Source organism: Saccopteryx leptura, chromosome 1, assembly GCF_036850995.1.
Source record: "Saccopteryx leptura isolate mSacLep1 chromosome 1, mSacLep1_pri_phased_curated, whole genome shotgun sequence".
Lineage (NCBI taxonomy): Eukaryota > Metazoa > Chordata > Mammalia > Chiroptera > Emballonuridae > Saccopteryx > Saccopteryx leptura.
In genome coordinates, this window is record NC_089503.1 from 270,369,937 (window position 1) to 270,392,342 (window position 22,406).

General features: G+C 52.8%; 1 protein-coding gene across 16 annotated transcripts in view; it reads left to right on the forward strand.

Moving 5' to 3' along the window:
- Positions 1–22,406, forward strand: part of OBSCN (obscurin, cytoskeletal calmodulin and titin-interacting RhoGEF) — a 205,629-nt gene that overhangs the window by 160,130 nt on the left and 23,093 nt on the right. For all 16 annotated transcript variants that reach the window (XM_066353036.1, XM_066353059.1, XM_066353053.1 and 13 more), the window contains 22 exons: positions 7,085–7,163; positions 7,403–7,527; positions 7,685–7,882; positions 8,123–8,152; positions 8,361–8,459; positions 8,642–8,857; positions 9,268–9,340; positions 9,653–9,717; positions 10,716–10,835; positions 10,987–11,126; positions 11,587–11,787; positions 11,916–11,998; positions 12,162–12,335; positions 13,076–13,232; positions 13,544–13,660; positions 13,740–13,904; positions 13,996–14,154; positions 14,263–14,440; positions 14,939–15,052; positions 20,595–20,762; positions 21,112–21,214; positions 21,544–21,673. In XM_066353036.1, coding sequence (XP_066209133.1) covers positions 7,085–7,163; positions 7,403–7,527; positions 7,685–7,882; positions 8,123–8,152; positions 8,361–8,459; positions 8,642–8,857; positions 9,268–9,340; positions 9,653–9,717; positions 10,716–10,835; positions 10,987–11,126; positions 11,587–11,787; positions 11,916–11,998; positions 12,162–12,335; positions 13,076–13,232; positions 13,544–13,660; positions 13,740–13,904; positions 13,996–14,154; positions 14,263–14,440; positions 14,939–15,052; positions 20,595–20,762; positions 21,112–21,214; positions 21,544–21,673 — 2,894 coding nt within the window. The remainder of the gene's footprint in view (positions 1–7,084; positions 7,164–7,402; positions 7,528–7,684; positions 7,883–8,122; positions 8,153–8,360; positions 8,460–8,641; positions 8,858–9,267; positions 9,341–9,652; positions 9,718–10,715; positions 10,836–10,986; positions 11,127–11,586; positions 11,788–11,915; positions 11,999–12,161; positions 12,336–13,075; positions 13,233–13,543; positions 13,661–13,739; positions 13,905–13,995; positions 14,155–14,262; positions 14,441–14,938; positions 15,053–20,594; positions 20,763–21,111; positions 21,215–21,543; positions 21,674–22,406) is intronic.

Consider the following 22,406-nt stretch of genomic DNA (forward strand, 5'->3'; position numbering starts at 1 on the left):
CACAAGCTTACAACATTTGTTTAGGAGATACACAAAAACATTAAGACTTTCAAGGCAACACAATCAAAAACATTTACAATCTTTCAGGGTTCATCTTCCCTCTTTGCCTAGAGCAGCGGTTCTCAACCTGTGGGTTGTGACCCCAGTGGGGTTCTAATGACCAAAACACAGGGGTCGCCTAAAGCCATCGGAAAAAACATATTTATTATACAATACATTTTTAACATTACTTTGAATATTTCTTGTATTACTTTGAATATTTCTTGCCATTCCCTTCTGGCCTCAAGTGTTTCTGTTGAAAAGTTGGAAGTCATCCTTATGGGGGCTCCTTTGTAGGTGATAGACTTTTTTCTCTAGCAGCTTTTAATATTTTCTCTTTATCACGTAGCTTTGGTATTTTAATTATTATGTGTCTTGGTGTAGATTTCTTTGGATTTCTCTTTAATGGAGTTCTCTGTGCTTCTTGAACATGTGAGATTTTTTCTGCCTTAATTTAGGGAAGTTTTCAGCTATGATATGTTTGAACAAAGTCTCTATCCCTTGTTCTTTCTCCTCTTCTTCAGGAACCCCTATGATGCGGATGTTATTTCTCTTCATGTTGTCACAGAGCTCTCTTAAGAGTTTCCTCAGACTTTTGAGTCTCTTTTCTTTTTTCTGCTCTGCTTCAGTGCCTTCATTTATCTTGTCCTCTAACTTGCTGATTCAATTCTCAGCCTCAATCCTTCCATTGTGTTCTTCATTTCTGATATTGTATTTGTCATTTCTGACTGATTCTTTTTTATTATTTCAATGTCCTTTTTTATATTTGCTGTCTCTTTATTTAGGTGTTCGTAATGATCATCTATGGTTGTTCTAAGATCTTTGAGCATCCTAACAATTGTTATTTTAAACTCTGCATCTGGTAATTTGGTTATATCTGACTCATTCAGGTCCTTTTCTGAAGATTTCTCTTGATTCATTTGTGTTATATTTCTCTGCCTTCTCATTTTGTCTATGTAAAAGAAGGTTTTGGTCATTGGAGTTCACTGGGTGTGGTCTCTGTATTCCCTAGAGAATTTTGCAGGCCCGCCACCCCCTCTGCTGCTGCCTAGGGCATTCGGGTATGGGCGTTGCCGGTGCCGGCCCACTGGGGCTGTTGCTGTGGACTCTGCCTCTCCTTCACGGAGTGGCTGTGATCACGTGCTTGGGTGTACAAGCCTCGGTGGCCTTGACCTTTGCCCCACCCCCATGTTTGGGGTTATGCTCGGCCGTGAGGGCAGGGGTGAGCACCTTTGCTCAGCTGCGGGTCTCCGCCTGATTCCAGGCTTTCACCCTGCCCTTGCAGGAGGAGCCAGCTCCCGCATCAGGGCACAAGCCTTGGTTCTGTGGGTGGGGCAAGGCTACGCTCCTGTGCCCTTGCTCAAGGGTGGGTCTTGCCCCTTCTGGGGCTCCTGCCCTTCTCCCGCAGGCTGGATTGCAGGTGGCCTGCAACTGAACTTGACCACTTTCGTGCATCCCCTCCTCCCCAGCTGGGCAAGACCGAGCTCACACCTGGGCTCAGTTGTGGCCAGCCTGTTTCCGCCCTTGCCAACGGAACTGCGCTTCCACATCCTGACACCGCCGCCAATGCCACCCACCCTCGGGTGAGCCCTCAGCGTGTGGGTGGGGGCGCTGCTGCTCAGACCCTAAGACTCACTACTGTAGTCCTGAAAGCTCCCTCCTTCCAAGCGACTCTGCTCTAAGTACCGCAGGAGAGCTTGTTTAGCTGGTTTCCTGCTTCCCTTTGCTGGTATTGCTGTTTCCAGGGGAAATATTCACTTCAGATTTGGAGAATGACTCGACCCAGGGGTTAGGGTGGCTGTCCCTCAAAGTGTTTCTCCCTATGCTTCCTAGATTACACTCTCTTCCTGCTACTCCAGTACTCTCCTCTCTCCCGTCCCCCTGGAGCCCCGGGTGAGTGGTTGTGAGAGAGGTTTTCTGCGCGGTCCCTTTAAGAAGAATCCTGGGTCTGAAAAATTAGTCTCTTTCTCACAAACAGTATCTTGACTTGTTTCCAGCTAAATACCATCCATATGCCTCTTCTAGGCTCTGGGGCTGCAGGCTGGGGCTTTGTTCCTGGCACTCAGGACCCTCTCCTCTCTTCTAAACTCACTTTCTGCCACGCGAGTCTCTCCTGGCTGCTGTTGGCTCCGGGGAGCTGGGCAGCCCTCTCCGCGTTTCTGCTTTTCCTACTGGTCTCAGTGTGGCTTCTTCAGTGTTCCTTGGTTGAAGAGTCCTCTAAGTTTAGTCCAAAGTTGGTTTTTCCAGATGATGGTTCTTAAAATTAGGTTGTAATCCACTTTGATTCTGGGAGGTGGAAGTTGGTACATCCACCTACTCCATCGCCATCTTGTGTCTCCTGATTTTGTTTTTGAAAGATGTTTTTGCTAGGACATCTTTTTCTTTCCATACTTTAAAGATGTAGTTCCATTGTGTATTAACTTGCATTTTTTCCAATGAGAAATACGGTGGTATTCTTGTCTTTGTTTTTCTGTATATAACTTGTCTTTTCGACTAGGATTTAAAATTTTTTAGATATATGCACACCATAAAACTCACTATTTAAAAATGTATAGCTTATTGATTTTTGGTCTATTCATAATATTGTGCAAACATCACTTCCCTATAGTTCCAGAACATTTTTATTATTTCAAGTGGAAACCCCTACCCATTAGCTGTCTCTCTCTAGCCTCCTCCCTTAGCTATTGGAAACCACTAATCTGCTTTCTTTTTGTGGATTTGCCTATTCTGGACATTTCATATAAATGATATAATACAATATGTGCTCTTTGTGTCTGACTTCTGTCCCTGAGCACGTTTCTGGTAACATATATCAGTATTTCATTCCTTTCTACAGCTGAAAATATGCCATTTTGTGTGGACTTCTCATCCACTCATTGGATAACATTTATCCATTGGTTGTTTTGGCTGTTATGAATGATGCTGCAATGAACAGTCATGTACAAGTTTTTGTATGGACATATGTTTTCAGTTTTCTTGGGTTTGTAGCTAGGAGTGGAGTTACTAGATAATATGGTAATTGTATCTTTAACTTGTAGAGGAGCTTCCACAACAGCTGCACCATTTCACACTGCCAGTAGCAATGTATGAGGATTCCAGTTTCCTCACATCCTGGCCAGCATTTGTTATGTTCATTTTCTTAATTACAGCCATCCTAAGGAGTGTGGGTTGGCATCTCATTGTGATTTTGATTGCATTTTCCTAGTGATAATAACTTTGGATAATGTTTCATATGCTTATTGACCATTGATAATGTCTTCTTTGGGAAAATATTTATTTAAATCCTTTGTCCATTTTTAAATTTAAATCCTTTGTCCATTTTTTTTTTTTTTTGTATTTTTCTGAAGTTAGAAGCGGGAAGGCAGAGAGACAGACTCCTGCATGTGCCTGACCCGGATCCACCTGGCATGCCCACCAGGGGGCGATGCTTGGCCCCTCTGGAGGGGCCTGTTGCAACGAAAGCCATTCTAGTGCCTGAGGCAGAGGCCATGGAGCTGTCCTCAGTGCCCGTCCTTTGCCCATTTTTAATTTGGGTTTTATTTTTAAATTTTCAGTTATGCATGAGTTTTTCATTGATGAAGTCCAGTTTATCTACTTTTTCTTTGATTGCTTATATTTTGGTTGCCATGTCTAAGAACTCATTGCCTAATTCAAGGTCATAAAGATTTACACTTATACTTTCTCCTAAGAGTCTTATAACTCTAGCTCTTATATTTAGGTTTTGATCTATTTTGAGTTAATTTTGTATGCGATATGAGGTAAGGACCCAAATTCATTATTTTTCATGTGGAAATCCAGTTGCTCCAGCACCATGTTGAAAAGACTATTTTTCTCCATAAAATTATATTGGGACTCTTGCCCAAACTAATTTTCATTAAACATATGGGTTTATTTCTGATTTAGTTTTATTTCACTGATAGAAATGTCTGTCATCATGAATTGCACACTATAGCTTTGTAGTAAGTTTTAAAATATAGGAAGAAGTAATACTATGTCCTCCAAGTTTGGGTTTTTTTTTTCTTCAAAATTATTTATTTATTGTATTTTTCTGAAGTGAGAAGCGAGGACACAGAGAAACAGATTCCCGCATGCATCCCACCGGGATCCACCGGCAAGCCCACCAGGGGGTGATCCTCTGCCCATCTGTTGCATTGCTCTGTTGCAATCAGAGCCATTCTAGCGCCTGAGGTGGAGGCCAATTTTGCTTCAATGGAGCCTTGGCTGCAGGAGGGGAAGAGAGAGAGGGGAAGGAGAGGGGGAAGGGTGGAGAAGCAGATGGGCACTTCTCCTGTGTGCCCTGGCTAGGAATCAAACCCGAGACTTCCACACGTGGGGCAGACGCTCTACTGCTGAGCCAACTGGCCAGGGCTTTTTTTAAAGATTGTTTTGAACAATCTGGATGTCTTGCATTTTCTAATGAATTTTAGAATCAGTTTCTCAATTTCTGAAAATATGTCCTCGGGATACTTTTAAAGATTTCTTTTATCACTGGTTTTGAGTAATTTGATTATGAAATTCTTTGGTGCACTTTTCTTTATGTTCCCCATATGCTTGTGGTTAATTGAACTTCTTAGAGTTTGGGGGTTTTTGTTTAGATTTTTTTTTTGTCATTATTTCTTCAAATATTTTTCTTTTCTCCCTCATTTGGTAACTTCAGTGACATGTAGATCAAGTCACTTGAAGCCATAGTGCAGTTCACTGAAGCTCTTAAGCTTTTAAAACTCTTTTTTTCTCTGTGCATTTCATTTGGATGTTTCTATTGCTATGCCTACACATTCACTGTTCTTTTCTTCTTAGTATTTAATCTGTTGTTAGTCTCATCTACTGTATTTTTTATCTCCAGAACTTCTAGTTGAGTCTTCTTTATATGTTTTATGTCTCTACATGGAATACAGTTCTCATACCTGCATTAATGTTCTTCTCTGCCAGTTCTAACATTGTGTTGGTTCTGATTGGTTATTCTCACATTGTGGGTCCTGTTTTTCCACCTCCTTGCATGTCTGGTGACTTTTGATTGGGTGCTGACAGATGTGAGTTTTGCCCTGCTGGGTGTTGTGTGTCCCTGAAGATCTCCTTGAGCTGCTCTGGAAACAGTGACTTCCTTGGAAGCAGTTTGGTTCTTCTCAGTCTGGGTGTATAATTCGTTAGGTGAGATCAAGGCAGTGCTCACTCAGGACGGACCTTTGACCAGTCTGACTGTGGAGACAGGCAACATCCCAGCCCTTGTGTCCCTCCAGAATGGTTTCTTCGAGACTCTCACATGTTCTTTCCTCACATGCACATGCTAATTGGTGCTCTGCTGAATCCTCAAGGGAGGAACTTTCTCTAAGTAGCTCTCTCTTCTCTGGTTTTCTGTCCTGTGGACTATAGCTGCCTTCATTTCCTTAACACAGGGTCTACTTGATTCTGCCTCAGTTTTCTCTTCCAGACCTGGAAGCTGAAAGCGGAAAGATGGGGCAATCACAGGGATCATCTTTTTTTTCCTCTCTGTAAGGGATCAGTGTCCTTATCTGCTTAATGCTTGATGACTTGGAAACCATTCTGGTGATTCTGTACCCAGTCCCATGGTGTGTAGATTTTTCCCACAACAAGAAATTCTCCCACACCAGGTGGGTGTCCTTCAATTTAACTTAGTTCTGACATTAACTACCTGAGATAGCATCATACCCCACAGGTTAAGGGTTCAGTCCCATCGGACTGCTCCCCTTTCAGATACTATTGATAGGTCCAGGCTGTCACCTGTGCTTCTAACTGACCAGCTATGTATCAGAGGTTCTCACAGCCACCTCCTTGGGTTCCATTAATTCGCTAGAGTGGCTCACAGAACTCAGAGGAACATTCACCCGCTTATCATAGAGAATGTAACTCGGGAACATCCAGATGGGAGAGATGCACAGGGCCAGGTGTAGGGAAGGGGCGAGGGACTTCCATGTTCTCTGAGCCCGCCACTCTTCCTGCATTTCCACATGTCCAACAACTGGGAAGCTCTCCGACACCCATCCTTTAGGATGTTCATGGAGGCTTCGTTACAGGCACAGTTGATTCCATCTCTAGTCCCTCTTCCCTCTCTCAATGGACTGAAACTTCCAACCTTCTAATCACATGGTTGGTTTTCCTGGCAGCCCCCATCCTTAGGGGCTTTCCAAAAATCCCCTCATTAACATAAACTCAGGTGTGGTTCACAGGGGCTTATGAATTTGAAGGAAACTCCAAGGGTTTTAGCAGCTCTGTGCCAGGAATCGTACAAAACTGAATATATATTACTTACTATAAATTGCAGCATCACAACCACTGTTTCATGTCCTCTGTTTGTTTATTTTGATAGTTTCAGCTGGGAGGGTGTCTTAGTTCATGCTGCTTTAACAAAGTCCCGTAGACTAAGTGGCTTATGAATGGTGGGAATATAGTTCTTCGTTTTGGAGGCTGGAAGTTCAAAATGGAGGTGCTAGCACAGTTGGGTTTTTCCAAGTCACAGGAAGCCCCTCATTGCTGTGTCCTCCCATGGTGGAAGTAATATTGTGAGGTCCCTTTCATAAGGGCACTAACCCCATTACTAATAGCCCCACCCTCATGAAAGCTACTTCCTCCCAATACCATCACTTTGGGGGTTAGGTTTCAACATATGACTTTTGGAGGCACGCAAACATCTAATCCATAGCAGAGGGCAAATCTAGTCCCTGTTACACCATTATGGTTACAAATGGAGCTCCCAACTGAGGACCAGATACATCATCTCCTGTCTCCTAATGGGATGGAATTGGATGATGCTGTCACTGCCCTTGCCTGCCATTTATGAAGCACAGAGTATCCTTGAGTTTACAATTTGTTGGGTCTTATAGTTAGTTACAGGCCTGGGATTTGACCTGGTAACAGCCTGGGGATAGGGAGGTGTCACAGGGTAGCTGTGTCCCCATGAGTTATGACTCAGGAGAATAAGTGACTCCCAGGGACAGCTGTTCAGTGAGAACCAGGCAGCCTCTGGAGTGGGGTCGTGCCCAGACAGAAGGGGCACAGGCCTGGCTCCAGCTTCTCCCTCCATCCCCAGTGACCAGCACTGACTATGATACTGCTGCGGACGCCACAGAGACGTCATCCTACTTCAGCGCCCAAGGCTTCCTGTCCAGGTGGGGCCATGCAGGGGCTGGTAGTGCCCAATAGGCTGGCTGTCCCCAGCCCTGCAGTGGGGGGTGGCCATGCTATACACCAACAGAATCCCAGTCCTGGAGGCTTCACCTAGGCCACATGGTCTCTGTCCAGCATGCTAGTAGGAGACCTCAGAAGCCATCCCAGGCCAACCCCACTCCTCCTGTCCTGGACCCCTCACCTGTTTGCATCATGCTGCCCCCCCTCTGTTCTCTGCCAGCCGCGAGCAGGAGGGTGCAGAGTCTACATCAGAGGAGGGACTACTGCCCCAGGTACTGGAGGAGCTGAAAGACCTCCAGGTGGCCCCTGGCACACGCCTAGCCAAATTCCAGCTCAAGGTGAAAGGTGAGGGGGATAGGGCTGGCGGGCCAGGTGGTGCTCCAGCCAGCAGAGGTCTGGCTGTGGCCCAAGGGGTCTCCAGGGATTCCCTCCCTGAGCCAGGTGGAGGGCACCGTGCCCACTTGGCAGTGGCCCTGTGCTGACCATTCCCCTTGTGGTTCAGGCTACCCGGTGTGCCGCCTGTACTGGTTCAAAGATGGGCAGCCCTTGGCTGCTTCTGCACACATCCGCATGGTGAACAAGAAGACGCTGCATACCCTGGAGATCCTCTCCGTCACAAGGGAGGATGCCGGCCAGTACTCAGCCTACATTAGCAATACTGTGGGTGCCGCCTACTCGTCTGCTCGGCTGCTAGTCCGAGGTCAGTGCTGGGGGCTGACATCTGCCTACACGCCCCCTACAGCAGGCATGAGATTGGGCCCACGGTCTTCACTTCACGTGCAGAAGTGTAGTAAGAGGGCAGACACCTGCCTGCCTAGATTCCAGAAGGTGCAGGTGTAAGAGTAGGAAGGTGTTCGGGACCCCCACCCTTTGAGCAGGCCCCCGGGCCCACACAGGAGGCACTGTCCTTCTTCAGGTCTGACTTCCCTGCCTCTTTCAGGTCCCGATGACCCAGAAGAGAAGCCAGCAGGTACGCCAAGTCTAGATGGGTAAAGGGAGGGCAAAGGGAGGTGTGAGGGTGCCCATCAGGTGGAAGGAAGGAGGAACGCTGGGCACAGGCTGCAGGGACAGCCTCCCAGGTGGGTGGGGGCCTGGACCTGGGAAGAGGGGTATAGCTCACCCATCACATGGGGCTGTGGCCTTGAACTTGTCATTAGCAGCCTTCTGTGTCTCCCCAGATGTGCAGCAACAGCTGGTGCCACCCCGATTCCTGGAGAAGTTCACCTCCAAGAAGGTGAAGAAGGGCTCCAACATCACGTTCTCTGTGAAGGTCGAAGGTAGGGCATCTTGCCCTTCCCCACTCAGCATCCCTCGTGAGACTTGATCCCTACTCGAAACCCACCAGGGACTCAGAGCAACTCCCTTTCCATGCAGGACACCCCAAAGAGGATCAGAGATACCCCCCCAGAATCCCTTTCTCAGTGTGGGGTTGACCATCCACTGTCCATTCCTCCCCCAGGTCTCCCAGCCCCAGCTGTGCATTGGTTGCGGGAAGATATGGAGCGGGTGCTGTGGATTGGCCAGGGTACACAGGGCTACACAGTGGCCAGCTCGGCCCAGCAGCACAGCCTAGTCCTGCTGGACGTAGGCCGACAGCACCAGGGCACCTACACCTGCATTGCATCCAACACTGCTGGCCAGGCTCTCTGCTCTGCCAGCCTGCACGTCTCCGGCTGTGAGTGGGCGTGGGTGGCCAGTGGGGGATGGGAGGGAGTTGGCACCTATGGGGACTTGCACCCCCTCTCTGGGTCCCTGCCCAGACTCTTCCCTAAGCATGGGCCCCAGGGACCATCTCCCACTCCTGCCCTGTGGGCTCCAATCAGCAGGCCGAGACCCCGTGCCACCACAAGCAATCTCTTCCTGGCTCTGCTCAGCCCCCTGTGGGGCTGGTTCATCAAGTGTGACCAGTCCCTGTCCTTACCACAGGTGGGCTGGGGTGGCGTGCCAGGCACAGCTGTTTTCAGGGTTCTGGACGCACAGGTCAAGGCCCCTAGGTGGGGGTGGCCCAGACATCCTAGGCAGAGGTTCCGTCCAGAATCATCTCAGTGGGCTGGGTGTCATCTTAGTGGTCACTTATCCTTACAGTGCCGAAGGAGACAAGGTCAGTGGGGGATACAGCTAAAGTGAAGGAGGCCCTCATCTCCACCTTTCTTCAGGGGTGAGTGAGGGGCTAGGCCAGAGCTAACGGGAGGTGGCTTGGGGGTCCTGGTCTTGGGAGGGGACAGCACTGCTGCTGGGCTGGGTGCCCCATCCTGGACTGCAGCCTGGCTCTGCCCCTGGCAAGTTGTGTATCTTGAACCAGGCCTCATCCCTCTGTGCCTCAGTTTCCCATTGTAAAATGAGGGCTCTCCAGGACCTGACTGTGGCATTTAGCCTACTGCCTTCAGACTCTGTTTCTGTCAGAAGGTCCCAGCCAAGGGTATGGGCAGTGGGTCCACCTCAGGCCCTCAGGACACCCCCTCCGCTTTAGAACCCAAGCCGTCTCCGAACAGATGCCGGAACCTGCGGGTGTCCCTGACCGTGCCGGGAAGAAAGGTATGGCTGGGTCAGGGGCAGGGGGCGGTGCGAGAGGCTGACTCCTACTTTAGGACGGGGTGTGGAGGGGGCTGCCTGACCCCAGCTGTGGTCTGGGGCTTTCCAGGCGTCCCCTGTGGGCCTGAATCTGAGCTGACTTTGGGCCCAGCCAGCCTTAGGCTCAGCTCTCCTGCCCTGCCAGCTGGGTAGATGCCTGGGAGCGGGACAGGTGACTGCTGTGTAAGAGCTTAGGTGAGGGCCTCCTTATGTCCAACCCATTCCTGAGCACCTGCACAGGGCATTCTGGAACCTTGGTGTATTTTTAACCTTTTGTATGGAAAATATTGAGTCTGCACAGAAGTAGAGAAGACAAAGCAATGTGCCCGTTACTCGTGTTTGGGTCACTTCTTGGATGACACACACCTCAACCACTGCTCCTCCCCCTCCAGCAGCAGCCCCCATTCACCCTTGACCTCAGCCGCTGAGGCTCACCATCCCCATCCCCGGAACCTTTGGGCCAGAAATCTGGGCCCTGACACCCACCTTCAGTGTCCAGATCCTGCCCTCCCTGTGCCCCTGCCTCTCCTGAACCTCTTCCCAGACTAGCCGCCAAGTTGGAGCCCCCAGTGGAAGAGGCACAATCCCCACTGGGGGCTCTAGTGTCTTCAGGTTCCTTCCCCATGCTGGCCTCTACCCAGCTTGGCTCTCAGCTGCCCTGGCCTAGCACTCTGCAGCCATGCTGACCACCTGCTGTCCTGACTGCCCACTATCTCCTGACCGCCCATTGCCTCTCTCCTGGGCCCTATTTCCCTGCATTTGTAGCTCTTCCATCATATCTTGGCTCAAACACCTGTGAGCCATTGAGACCTCTTATCCTGGTCAGCCTCTTAGCTTCTGGTAGCATAGCCCCAGGCCTTTGTATGCCCATCTCATCTGCACCCTGAGCTCAGGGTGGACCTGCTGGGAGTGCTCAGGCTTGCCTGGAGTGCATGCAGGCTGAGCTAGGGTCTGACCACCAGGAGAGCCCCTGGTGGCTGAAGCCCATGGTCACCTGTCCCTGGCTGAGGTGGGCACGGAGGAGTTTCTGCAGAAGCTGACCTCACAAATCACGGAGATGGTGTCGGTCAAGATCACACAAGGTGAGAGGCTAGCATGGAACGAGGTCCTGGGTGAGGGGGTTGTAGGGGTGGTGACCTAGGGCCAGGGCTGTCCCTGCCCACACCGTGGAGACCCTTGGGGAGGGGCACAGGTGGCTGGCCCTTTCCAGTGTCATATGCCCTGTATCCTCAGCCAAGCTGCAGGTACCTGGAGGTGACAGCGATGAGGAATCTAAGACACCGTCTGCATCCCCCCGGCATGGCCGCTCACGCCCCTCCTCCAGTGTCCAGGAGTCATCCTCGGAGTCAGAAGACGGGGACTCTCGGGGGGAGGTGCTTGGGGGGGGCTAGGGGGAGTGGGGCCCAGAGTGGGGAATAGGAGCAAGGGTGGAGGAGGGAAAGGGAGGCCTGGGGTGGCAGGGTGGAGGAGGGAAAGGGAGGCCTCGGGTGGCAGGGTGGAGGAGGGAAAGGGAGGCCTCGGGTGGCAGGGTGGAGGAGGGAAAGGGAGGCCTCGGGTGGCAGGGTGGAGGAGGCTGAGAGCACACATCTGAGCAGCCAACATCACCACCACAAGCCAGGACATTCCAGCACCCCTGAGGCTTCCCCTTGCCCCTCTGGGGTGTTGCTCCTGGCACCCCTGACATTATTTGCATCAGCAAAGGTCAGTTGGGCTTGTTCATAGAATGTCAGGATGGCTTCTTCTTCCCACTTAATGCCAGGTGCTCTGTGGCTTGGGGCCTTGAGAGGCCCAGCGGGCTCCTCTCTGGTCTGACTCGACACCCCCTTCCCTCAGATCTTTGACATCTATGTGGTCACAGCTGACTACCTGCCCCTGGGGGCCAAGCAGGATGCCATCTCACTGCGAGAGGGCCAGTATGTGGAGGTGCTGGATTCGGCCCACCCTTTGCGCTGGCTTGTGCGCACCAAGCCCACCAAGTCCAGCCCCTCGCGACAGGGCTGGGTGTCCCCTGCCTACCTGGATAGGCGGCTCAAGGTACCTGTACTGCCAGGTTGGGGGCAGGTTGTTCTGGGGTTGTCGTCCCCCAGTGAGTACGGGAACCTGACCCCCACAGGGCTGGGCCAATGTCCAGGCCACCTACAACCCTCTCTGTTCTTTACCAGCTATCACCCGAGTGGGGGCCTACCGAGGCCCCCGAGTTCCCCAGGGAGGCTGTGTCTGAGGATGAGTATAAGTTCCGGCTGAGGTGAGCAACCATGGTGGTGGTGGGGTCTTTGCCTGGTGACTTCCTGCGGTGGGGCAACCTTGTGGGAGTGCCCCCTCCACCGTCTTGCTGGCCCCAGGCTGCGCATGAGGGGTGGTGCCCGTATAGCATCTGAGTTTCTGGTCCCCTCACGCTCTGACTCCAGATCTGCCATCCAAGAGTTGCTGAGCTCCGAGCAGGCCTTCGTGGGCAAGCTGCAGTTCCTGCTGAGCCACCACGTGCAGTACCTGGCCTGCTGTCCTCACGTGCCTGCTGCTGTGGCCAGCCAGAAGGCTGTCATCTTCCGCAATGTACAGGACCTCAGCCACTTCCACAGCAGGTAGGTGGGCCTGTGTGTGTGTATGCATGTTCACATATGCTGACACATACCACACACTGTGTACACACAGGCATTCACACACACACGTGCTCATGTACCCACAAGACTGGGCCTCAGGGGGTGGGCAGCAGCTGAGATGAGAGAGAAACTGTGTTGACTTGATGTACTTGTTGACACCCCACACCCCTCTGTGAGGGCACATGAATCTCCAGGAACATAGACGTGTGTACCTGGCTTGCCCACAAAAGTGCCTGCAGCACTCCTACCTGCTGCAACCTCTTTACATAGGCACACGTGTGTATGCCTATGTATGGCATATGTGCCCTTACACACATGTACATAGGTTGTATAGGCATATGTGTACATGTGTACACACTGCATGCCCTTAAACACATGGGAACGAGTTGCATGGGTACATGTGTGTACATGTGCACAGCCTGACAACATACACAGCACACAGCGTGCATCCTTATATGTGTGTGTATCTGTATACTTGTGCACACATGCCTATACATGTACCAAATGTACACGTACTTCCTTGCAAACATACACACATACCTGCACACATGTGCACACCCTCAGACACCCCACACATGTATCCCCACAGTCCAGCATGCTCACTTCACTCCCAGAAACCAATGGACTAGGCCCTGGCAGGAGCCTGTTTTTTCCCAAACCTGAGGACTGAGGCTAGATCATGGGTCATGGGCAGGGTCCTGACACTGTTCCCTCCCTGACAGCTTCCTGCAGGAGCTGCAGAGCTGCGATACCGATGACGATGTCGCCATGTGCTTCATCAAGAACCAGGTGGCCTTTGAGAAATATCTGGAGTTCTTGGTGGGCCGAGTGCAGGCCGAGTCTGTGGTGGTTAGCACAGCCGTGCAGGAGTTCTATAAGGTGCCCTTGTCCCCCAGCTGGTGCTGGCCCCCATCTACAAGATCATCTTCCCTGACCCTGCCTGGCCTCCCAAAACCAGTCAGGCTCCCCGCCCCAAATGACCCAGGTTCCCAGGCCCTGGCTTAGTGAGTAAAACAGGCAGGGCTTTCTGAAATTCTTCTCACTTGTCAGTGACCAGCTGTTCTTGGTGGGAGAGGGGAGACCCACCCCGGGGAACAAGGATATGTGTGTGCTTTCGGGCTCTGAGTGGCACAGGCCATCCCCAGACCTTGCCCCCTACTACCTTGAAACCCACTCTGTGATTCCCACAGAAATATTCGGAGGAGGTGCTGCTGGCCACTGACCCCTCGCAGCCGCCCCCGCCACCACTCCAGCACTTCCTGGAGCAGCCCGTGCAGCGGTTGCAGCAGTACCAAGCCCTGCTCAAGGTAGGCAGGCCGTCCTCACCCTCACCACCTCATCCTTCCCGCGATCCATGCCGTGCACCCTGACCTGCCCTCTCTTCAGGAGTTGATCCGAAACAAAGCACGGAACCGGCAGAACTGCACCTTGCTGGAGCAGGCCTACGCCGTGGTGTCGGCCCTGCCACAGCGAGCAGAGAACCAACTGCACGTGTCCCTCATCGAGAACTACCCAGGCACCCTGGAGGCCCTGGGGGAGCCCATTCGCCAGGTCTGGGGTGGGCATCACACAGGGTGGGTGGTACGGCAGGGTGGGGGGCTGTGCCCCAGGCTGACCAAAGGCTGACTGACCACTCTCCCAGGGCCACTTCATTGTGTGGGAGGGGGCACCAGGGTCGCGGATGCCCTGGAAGGGCCACCACCGCCACGTCTTCCTGTTCCGCCACCACCTGGTGGTCTGCAAGCCCAGGAGGGACTCACACACCGACACCTTCAGCTATATGTTCCGGAACATGATGAAGGTGTGCGGGAGCCCGGTGGCCAGAGGGAGGCCTGCGGTGTGGGCGGGAGGAGGCCCGGCTGGTTTTCTGGCCAAGTCTGGAGCAGTCAGCCTGCCTCCTCCCCCACAGCTGAGCAGCATCGACCTGAACGAGCAGGTGGAGGGGGATGACCGCGCCTTTGAGGTGTGGCATGAGCGAGAGGACTCGGTGCGCAAGTACGTGCTGCAGGCGCGGACAGTCATCACCAAGAACACCTGGGTGAAGGAGATCTGCGGCATCCAGCAGCGCCTGGCCCTGCCCGCCTGGCGTGAGTGCTGGTCTTGGTGGAGAGGCCAGATGGGGTTAAAGGTTGCAGCCAGGCCACAGGCTTGGGGACACCCAGACCCCTGCCCCTGCCCCTGCCTCTGCCTGTGCGGTCCCCTGGAGCAGCTGACTTGCTCTCCCTCAATTAGCTCAGCCTCTCTATGTGCTGAGCTGGGGTGCTGTGCTGGCCCTGACTTGAGTCGGGGGGTACTGGGTTTAACTGAGGAGCCCCGAGCACAGAGGGGTTAGGGGTGTGAAGGGTCTGATTTCTAGGTCTCCTTTCCCGCCTGGAATGGGAGAGTCTCCCCTTTCAACACACTCCTTTCTCCACTCTCCCCACCGCTCCCCAATAACAGATTCTCACTCGGGCTCAGTGTGGGATCATGAGGGGTGGTGTCTGTAGCAACCATACCCCTTGGCCTTGGAACTTCTGGCCCTGCCAGGGGTGCACTGACGGCATGGGTGAGCACTCAGGGCCCAGTTGTGTGGTGTGTGTCCCCAGGCCCGCCAGATTTTGAGGAAGAGCTGGCCGACTGCACAGCCAAACTGGGTGAAACAGTCAAGCTGGCCTGCCGTGTGACAGGGATACCCAAGCCTGTCGTCAGCTGGTACAAAGGTAGGTCCCCGTGGCCTTGGGGCACTAGCCCTGCCACAGGGAAGAGCCACCCAAAAGGAATCAGGCAGAGTGGGGACCAGGGACCCAGAGTGGGGCCTGGTCAGGAGCTAGGTGCTAGGGACAGGCCTCCTGCTCTGCTTGCCTGCTCCTGAGTTAGAGACAGCCTGGCCAGGGCGCATGAGTCAGGGCATAGGGGAGGCCGTGCATCGACCCTGTCTGAGGGAGCTTGCCTTCTAGGGGAGTAGACAGATGACAGCAGAAAGACAAAGGTGTAAGGTGAAGTCAGAAGTAAAATGTGTAAGGTGAAGCCAGCCAGAGAAATAAAGCACAGCTAGGCAATCGTGTTGGAAGGTTCTGAGGGGCAGTGAGGTAGCCAGAGGCCAAGAAGGGGAGTGCCAAGGCAGAACAGTGGGAAATGAGGACTGCTGTGGGAGCTCAGCTTTGATCTGAGTGTGGCAAGAGCTGCAGAGGGCTCAGGGATGCCCAGGGCCACCCTCACTCTGACACCAAGGCTGGAGATTCTACAACCACCTTTAGGTTCAGCGTCTCTTCGAAAAGGATCACAGAACTCAGCAGATCCTTTCCACTGAGGGCTCCAGTTTATTGCTGTGAAAAGGAAGAGAGGATGTGGGGCAGAGTCCCAGCAGAAGTCTAAGTGGTGTTGTGCAAACAGTGCCTGTTCTCCCTGCTTTGATGTTTGACACGGAGAGTGGCCAACTCTCACCATGCCTTGGTGTCCAGGGTTTCTTTTGAGGGCCATTCATGTTGTCACGCAGATCACTGCATGACCGATCTCAGTCACAGCCCCTCCAGAGGTCAACCAGATGCTGTATGGTCTGAGGCCCCCAGGTAAACCAGATACTCTTATCAGGAATCACCTGGGCTGGCAGGTAGGCTTCTGAGACTCTAGTTTAGTGTGAACAGTCCAGTCCAGTCCTAGTTTTGGAGTTGTGGTTCCAGGGCTGTCAGTCCTTCTTGCTCTGCTTATTCACAACTAGCCAGGGTGTTGTGTTTGCCCATGAAGTGCTAAGGATGGGGCTAGAGAGGACACACATAGGCATTTTGCTGAGATGTGCAGGAGGGGCCTTCCTTGTGGCCCGTGGTCTGAGCTGCACAGTGGAGCCGGTAGATGCAGCAGCTGGATCTTGCCAGAGGCTTGAGAGCACTGCCTGGGGTTGGCAATGGTCCTCCCCGCCCAGCCGCCAACCCGTTGCCCTGCGCAGGACCTGTGGAGCTGTACCAAGTTCTCACCATCCCTCCTAACCTAGACCTTTCATCTGACGGGCAGGCTCCAGGGACAACACCATTTATAAAGTCATTCAAAAGTGACTTTGTACTTTTCAGGCCCTCCCTTTTGACCAGGCTGTCCCCAAGAACATGTGCTGGCTGGCCACATCTGAGGGAAAAGGACACTCCTCAGCCAGGTGGTTGGGATGGGTCCTGGGTTCCCAGCTGCGCCAGGCAGTCCTCAGTCTCCTTACCCTGGCCTTCCTCCAGTGAAACCCTGCAGGGGCGACCCCTCTGGGGACAGCTGTGTCCAGTGAGTGGAAGAGGTGAGAGGCAGCTGGATGGTCAGTTCGTGTTGACACAGAGGTCAAACTATAGGTAGTGCAGGCAGCACACGTGGCCATGAGCTGTGGCCAGAACCAGCCACTGGCGGACCTGAAGCAGCATCATAGTAGCAAACACCACCAATAACCCCACTGACCTGCCAGGATAGGGGTCTGCCTCATGGGCCCCCTACCCAGACTAGAGCGTTTCTCAGCAGTCCTCTGTGTGACAGTGAGTCAGCACCATGCGCCCTGAGGTGGCTCCACGCAGAACCGTGATAGTCTGGGTGGCAGCCCTCTTAGCAGTCTTCACCTCAATGGCTCACGGTCCCAAGGTGGGGGTATCTGCCACCAGGCTATGTATAGCTTCTTAGTGGCAATTGACAACGACTGAAGGTCAGTGAGCACATAACGACTTTGGCCAGGCAGAGTAGCATCAGGCAGAAATCAGCCATTGTCAGCAGATAAAATGAACTTATATAGCAGAAGCTGAGTGTTGGGGGTAGGGAACCAAGTCCTGACCCACCCTGGGCAGCTGCCAGGGAGCCAAGAGCACTGAAGATGTCTGTTAGAGACCTTGCCACGCAAATGCCCAGCAGACCCGTTTCGGCCACCCTGTCTGCCCCAGCTGGAGCCACAGGAGCAGACCCCGGGTTGGGCTGGTGCTGATCTACTCACTGCGCTGTGCAAGGCCATTGAGTTGGGACTCAGCCTCTCGTTACCCATGCTACCTTCATGTCACCCAAGAGGCCTAGAACCTCCTTTGTCCCCAGAGTTCTAAGTACCAACTTGAGAAGGGACTGACTGCTGGGCTAGGCTGGCTACATGACCCAGGGCCACCTCTCCGTGTATAGGCATCCCCACCGGAAGTGTTCCCTCTCCATGTTTGAGGCAGGGAATTCCAAACAGCAAGCATCAGGGCTAGGAGTAGGATCCACAGCCAGTCTCCTGGCTTGGCCATAAGGTAACACTACTTTCTGGGATGACTGGGAACCTCGCAAAGAGTTCATCAGTGGAATCCAGGTGCCTGTATCAGCTGACCTGTGAAGTTCTGAGTTCTCCCCCTGCCTGAGGTCCCAGGCATGTAGAACCTCTAATCCCTCTGGCACAGGAAAACTGATGAACATTCTTGATCATTTTTCTCTTAAAGCAGTACAGGTAGGGTGAAAGAAGAGGAAGGGGCTGGGCATCAGGGTTGGAACAAAAAACACTTCCACAGTTCAGTGACATCCAGTGTTTTTGAGCTCACCAAACACCTTAATCCAGGCAGCACAATTGTCTCTGCTGATATATCCATTTCAGCTTTTTTTTTTTTTTTTTTTTTTTTTAGTGAGAGGCAGGGAGGCAGACAGGCAGACTCCCTCATGTGCCCCAACCAAGAGCCACCTGGAAAGCCCACTAGGGGGCGATGCTCTGACCCCTGGGGCGTTGCTCCATTGCTGTGCAACTGAGCACTTAGTGCCTGAGGCAGAGGCCATGGAGCCATCCTCAGCACCTGAGGCCAACTCGCTCAAACCTGTTGAGCCATGGTTATAGGAGGGGATGAGAGTGAGAGCGAAGGGAAAGGGGTAGAGAAGCAGATGGTCACTTCTTCTCTGTGCCCTGACAGGGAATCAAACCTGAGACATCCACACGCCGGGCCAGTGCTCTACCACTGAGCGAACTGGCCAGAGCCATTTCGGCTCTTAGACTCCTCGACTTAACAGCCACATCATATTGCTCTCTGGAACCCTATGCCCTTTGGCCCTCTGGGGTTTAAACTACATGGTAGTGACCTTTTTGGTGGGGGTGTCCACTTAGCAGGGCATCTCCAGCCTTTCTTCATGAGGGCTGAACAAGATTTCTGAGATGGCAGGGCCACCTGTTGGAACACATGCCCATGTGGGCCACCTCCTCCAGCTGTCACCAGCATTCTAGATGTCACCCAGGTGTCACAAGTTGTGTGCCAGCGATTGATGGCTCCCTATGGGGCTTTTTGTCTGTGCAGGGAGGTGTCTCAGGCCAGGGTCCACTGTGCACACCCCGTTCTTTACTGTCCTCTCAGAAAGAACCCTCTGTGCGTGCATGCTTGGTGCCTGTCTCCATGCCCAGAGTTCTCACTCACTCCTGTGCTCTGCCCAGCATGGCGGGTGATGGCCCAACATGAATAGTAGCATTTTTGATGTTTCAGAAGAGGGTTGTTTATGCAAAGCTCTCCTAATGCTGAAGGAGCCAAGAGACCAAAGGATGAGGCTGACAAGTCCAGCTTGTCGGTTAATGAGCTTAACAGGAGACATGTACAGAAATGCAAAGTGGTCAGACCTGCGCTCTTCACCTCCCAGCCAGTGAGTGGGTGTGCTGGGAAAAGAGTGTTTAAGGGGCAGGGCCGCGAGGATCTGGTATCAGAGCTGTTTAAGAGACACACAAGTCAAGGGCAGATTGCTCCAGAGGCAGAGCATGGAGTTCCCGGGGGTGGGGCCAGGACTTCAGTAAGAGCCGGCTCCAACCATCCATCAGCACAGTTGGGAAAAGGGGCGACCTGAGGCCGAATCAGCAATGTCAAGGAAAGACGGTGTTGACCACGACTCCGATCAAGAGTGTTTCTGAGCCCAGTTCTCGGCGCACAGACCGCCGTCACCTGCTCAGCTCCTCTCCCTTCACAGGCAGCAACAGAGGACTGTTCCTGCCCAGCTGACCACATAGTCCGGTTGGCATGTCTGCCACACATCCCCATGAACCTCCCTCAGGTCCTGTTAACTGGCCACCTTCTTTCTCTTCTGGAACAACGTGTCTCTGGGAGTGTCCCGTTCTTGTTGCCAAAGGGAATATCAGAAGCCGTGAGGGTCCAAGGTGATGCCCTGCCTGCCAGCCAGACACAGATACAAGTCTGGGTTGGAAACAAAGACTGCTGGTCACAGAAAAGCACAGCATTTTGAGTCAATTGTCCTGATCCCCATGTCCAGGGCCAGATGGTAGCCACACACGATGGGCTGCACCACAAGAGACACCCTGAGTTCTAGGAGGTGCTGAACTTTTATGAGGCTGCCCACACATCACCCATCTGTTCCCCAGAGAGAGAAATCCCTTGTGAACTGGAAGAGAGGGCTCTCTGTTCCTGCTGTCTGGGACGCTCCTGGTGTCTCCTTGCACACGCGTCCAGCAGCCGCCATCATGCCTTTGCACAGCAGAGAGCCGCATGGGAATGCTGGAAGGGCATGGAGAACTGTCTTCTGACAGGCAGACAGAGGTGGGACTGGTGGTGTCACTGGTTGCCTTGGCCAGAGCTGTTTGTGGGAGATGGAAGCTAAAGGGACAAAGAGGATATTTCCTGGAACACAACTGTGCAGGGCTGCAGGAAAATGGGTTGGCGGCTGGAGGCTTACTTTTATATCCGCAAAAGTCAGTTTTTTCAGGTTCCCTGTGAATTAAAGGTCAACAGGCTTGTTATGAACCATGGTCATTTAAACCACCTTGTTCAGCATGTGCAGAGCTATTGGAGAGTCTTTATGGAATTTTATGCATTTGTGGAGGAAATAGTTCTTCGGAATGGAAAGTGCACATCTCCCCATTTCTTACTCAGGAAAGAAATACATTATGGCTTGAGATGTTAGGTTGGGCAGGTGTTCAGATAAGAATAATTAAAGAGATGGGTGGTGTCCAAGCATGTCTGTTGGGGCAGGGGAGCTTGGAGGTGCCCAAGTTTACAGAATCACTGGCGAGGTGGCTCAGGGTCTGGTTATAAGATTGAGGCATCTTTTGTGGGGTTCAGGCCCCCACCCACCCTTGCCTCCAGCTAAGAGCCTGCCCTCCAGAGGTCACACTGTGCACATGCAGGTCTGGGAGTGTCCAGGGCTCCAGGTCAGCTTTGTAGCTAAACCCCCAGTGAGGGATTGTGTCTGGCCTTTGTGCTTCAGGGCTGCCTTCCCCCATCACCACCTGTGACGTGATCCCCACACAAACCCAGCCTCTTGTCCCCATGGAGCTCCTCTGTGACAGCCCTTCCTTCTTTCCAGATGGGAAGCCGGTGGAAGTAGATCCCCACCACATCCTCATTGAAGACCCCGATGGCTCGTGCACCCTCATCCTGGACAACCTGACTGGTGTTGATTCCGGCCAGTATATGTGCTTTGCAGCCAGCGTAGCTGGCAATGCCAGCACCCTTGGCAAGATCCTGGTGCAGGGTGAGCCTGGGAGGGAGGCTGGGGGTGGGCCACCTGGACCACACCCACCATAGCAGCCTCCAAGGGGATGCAGGCATTCTGAGGGAGCCCAAGGAGGTAGTAGATGTCTGACTCAGGTCTGGGGCTCACCTTGTGGTAAGGTCTTGCATATTGTGCTATCTCTTTCTATCTCTTCGTGTTCCTCTGTGTGTGTGTGTCTGTCTCCATCGTCTCTCTGTCTCTGTCTATCTCTTCCTCTATTTTTTGGTGTCTTTCATTCTGTCTCTATTCCTCTGTCTCTGTTTCTCTCTCCATCTCTCTCTATCTCTGTCTCTCCCTTTCTTTCTGTCCCGACTCCGTGGCCCTACAGTCCCCCCGCGGTTTGTGAACAAGGTCCGGGCAGTGCCATTTGTGGAGGGAGAGGACGCCCAGGTCACCTGCACCATTGAAGGTGTCCCACACCCTCAGATCAGGTGGGCTGGGGTGGACGAGGGGGTGGGCCTACCCTGGGGCCCCTCGCCACTTATGCCTGTGAACTGAGGGTGGGCAGCACGTTTACTGGGTCCGGGTAGGCTAGACAGAAGCTCAGCCTTTCGGAGGAGCAGTGGGTGTCTTGTGGCCATGGCGCGTTCTGCACAAGCCTAGCTACAGCAAGGATGGTGTTGCCAGGCTGGACATTGAGTGTGTGGCATTCATGAGGGTGGGTGCTGTAAGGACACCCAGGTCTGTGGACGGGTGAGGGAGGGTCGAGAGCACAGAACACCTTGGGGAGGCCCTGCCTCACCACCAGGGCTGGCTTCAGGTGGTACAAGGATGGGGCCCTGCTGACGCCTGGCGGCAAGTACCGGACCTTGAGTGAGCCACACAGTGGCCGACTCGTGCTGGAGATCCGGAAGGCCGGCAAGGAGGACCTGGGCCACTACGAGTGCGAGGTGAGGAAGGTGCAGGGAAGTGGTGGAGGACTTGCCATGGGGACACAACCTTGTCACCATCCATGACTCATGATGATAGAGGGCACACCAGGTTCACATCACCAAGGGTCTATGTTGGAACACCAGGTCCACTGTCACCCACCATACATAATGAGAAGAGACAGTAAGTGCATTGTCACTCACTACGATGAGAAAGGGGACAGCAAGCAACTGTCACCCACCATTGAACATAAGAGAGGAGACATCAGGCAACTGTCAGCTGCCATTTATGATGACAGAGGAGACACCAAGCATCTGCTACCCACATCCATGATGAGATGGGACACTGGCGACTGTCATTCACATTCATGATAAAGAGAGGACACTAGGTACATTGTTACTCACCATTTATGATGAAAGAGGGGACACTGAACAACTGTCACTCACCATCTATGATGAAAGATTGTACAACAGACTTACCCAAAGTCCATTCTGAGAATGGGGACACCATGTAACTGTCATCCACCATCTACGATGAAAGAAGGTGCATTGTCACTCACCATTCATGATGAGAGAGAGGATCCCAAGCTACTGTAACCCACATCTGTAACAAGAGAGGGAACACCAGACTCACTGTCACCCACCATCTAGGATGAGCTTACAGGACTCCCTAAGGGGGCACTGGGTCGAGGCTGCTCTGTCCTCCATGGCTCGGGGACAGTATGAGCACGCTGTGGCTCTGTCTGGTCGCCAG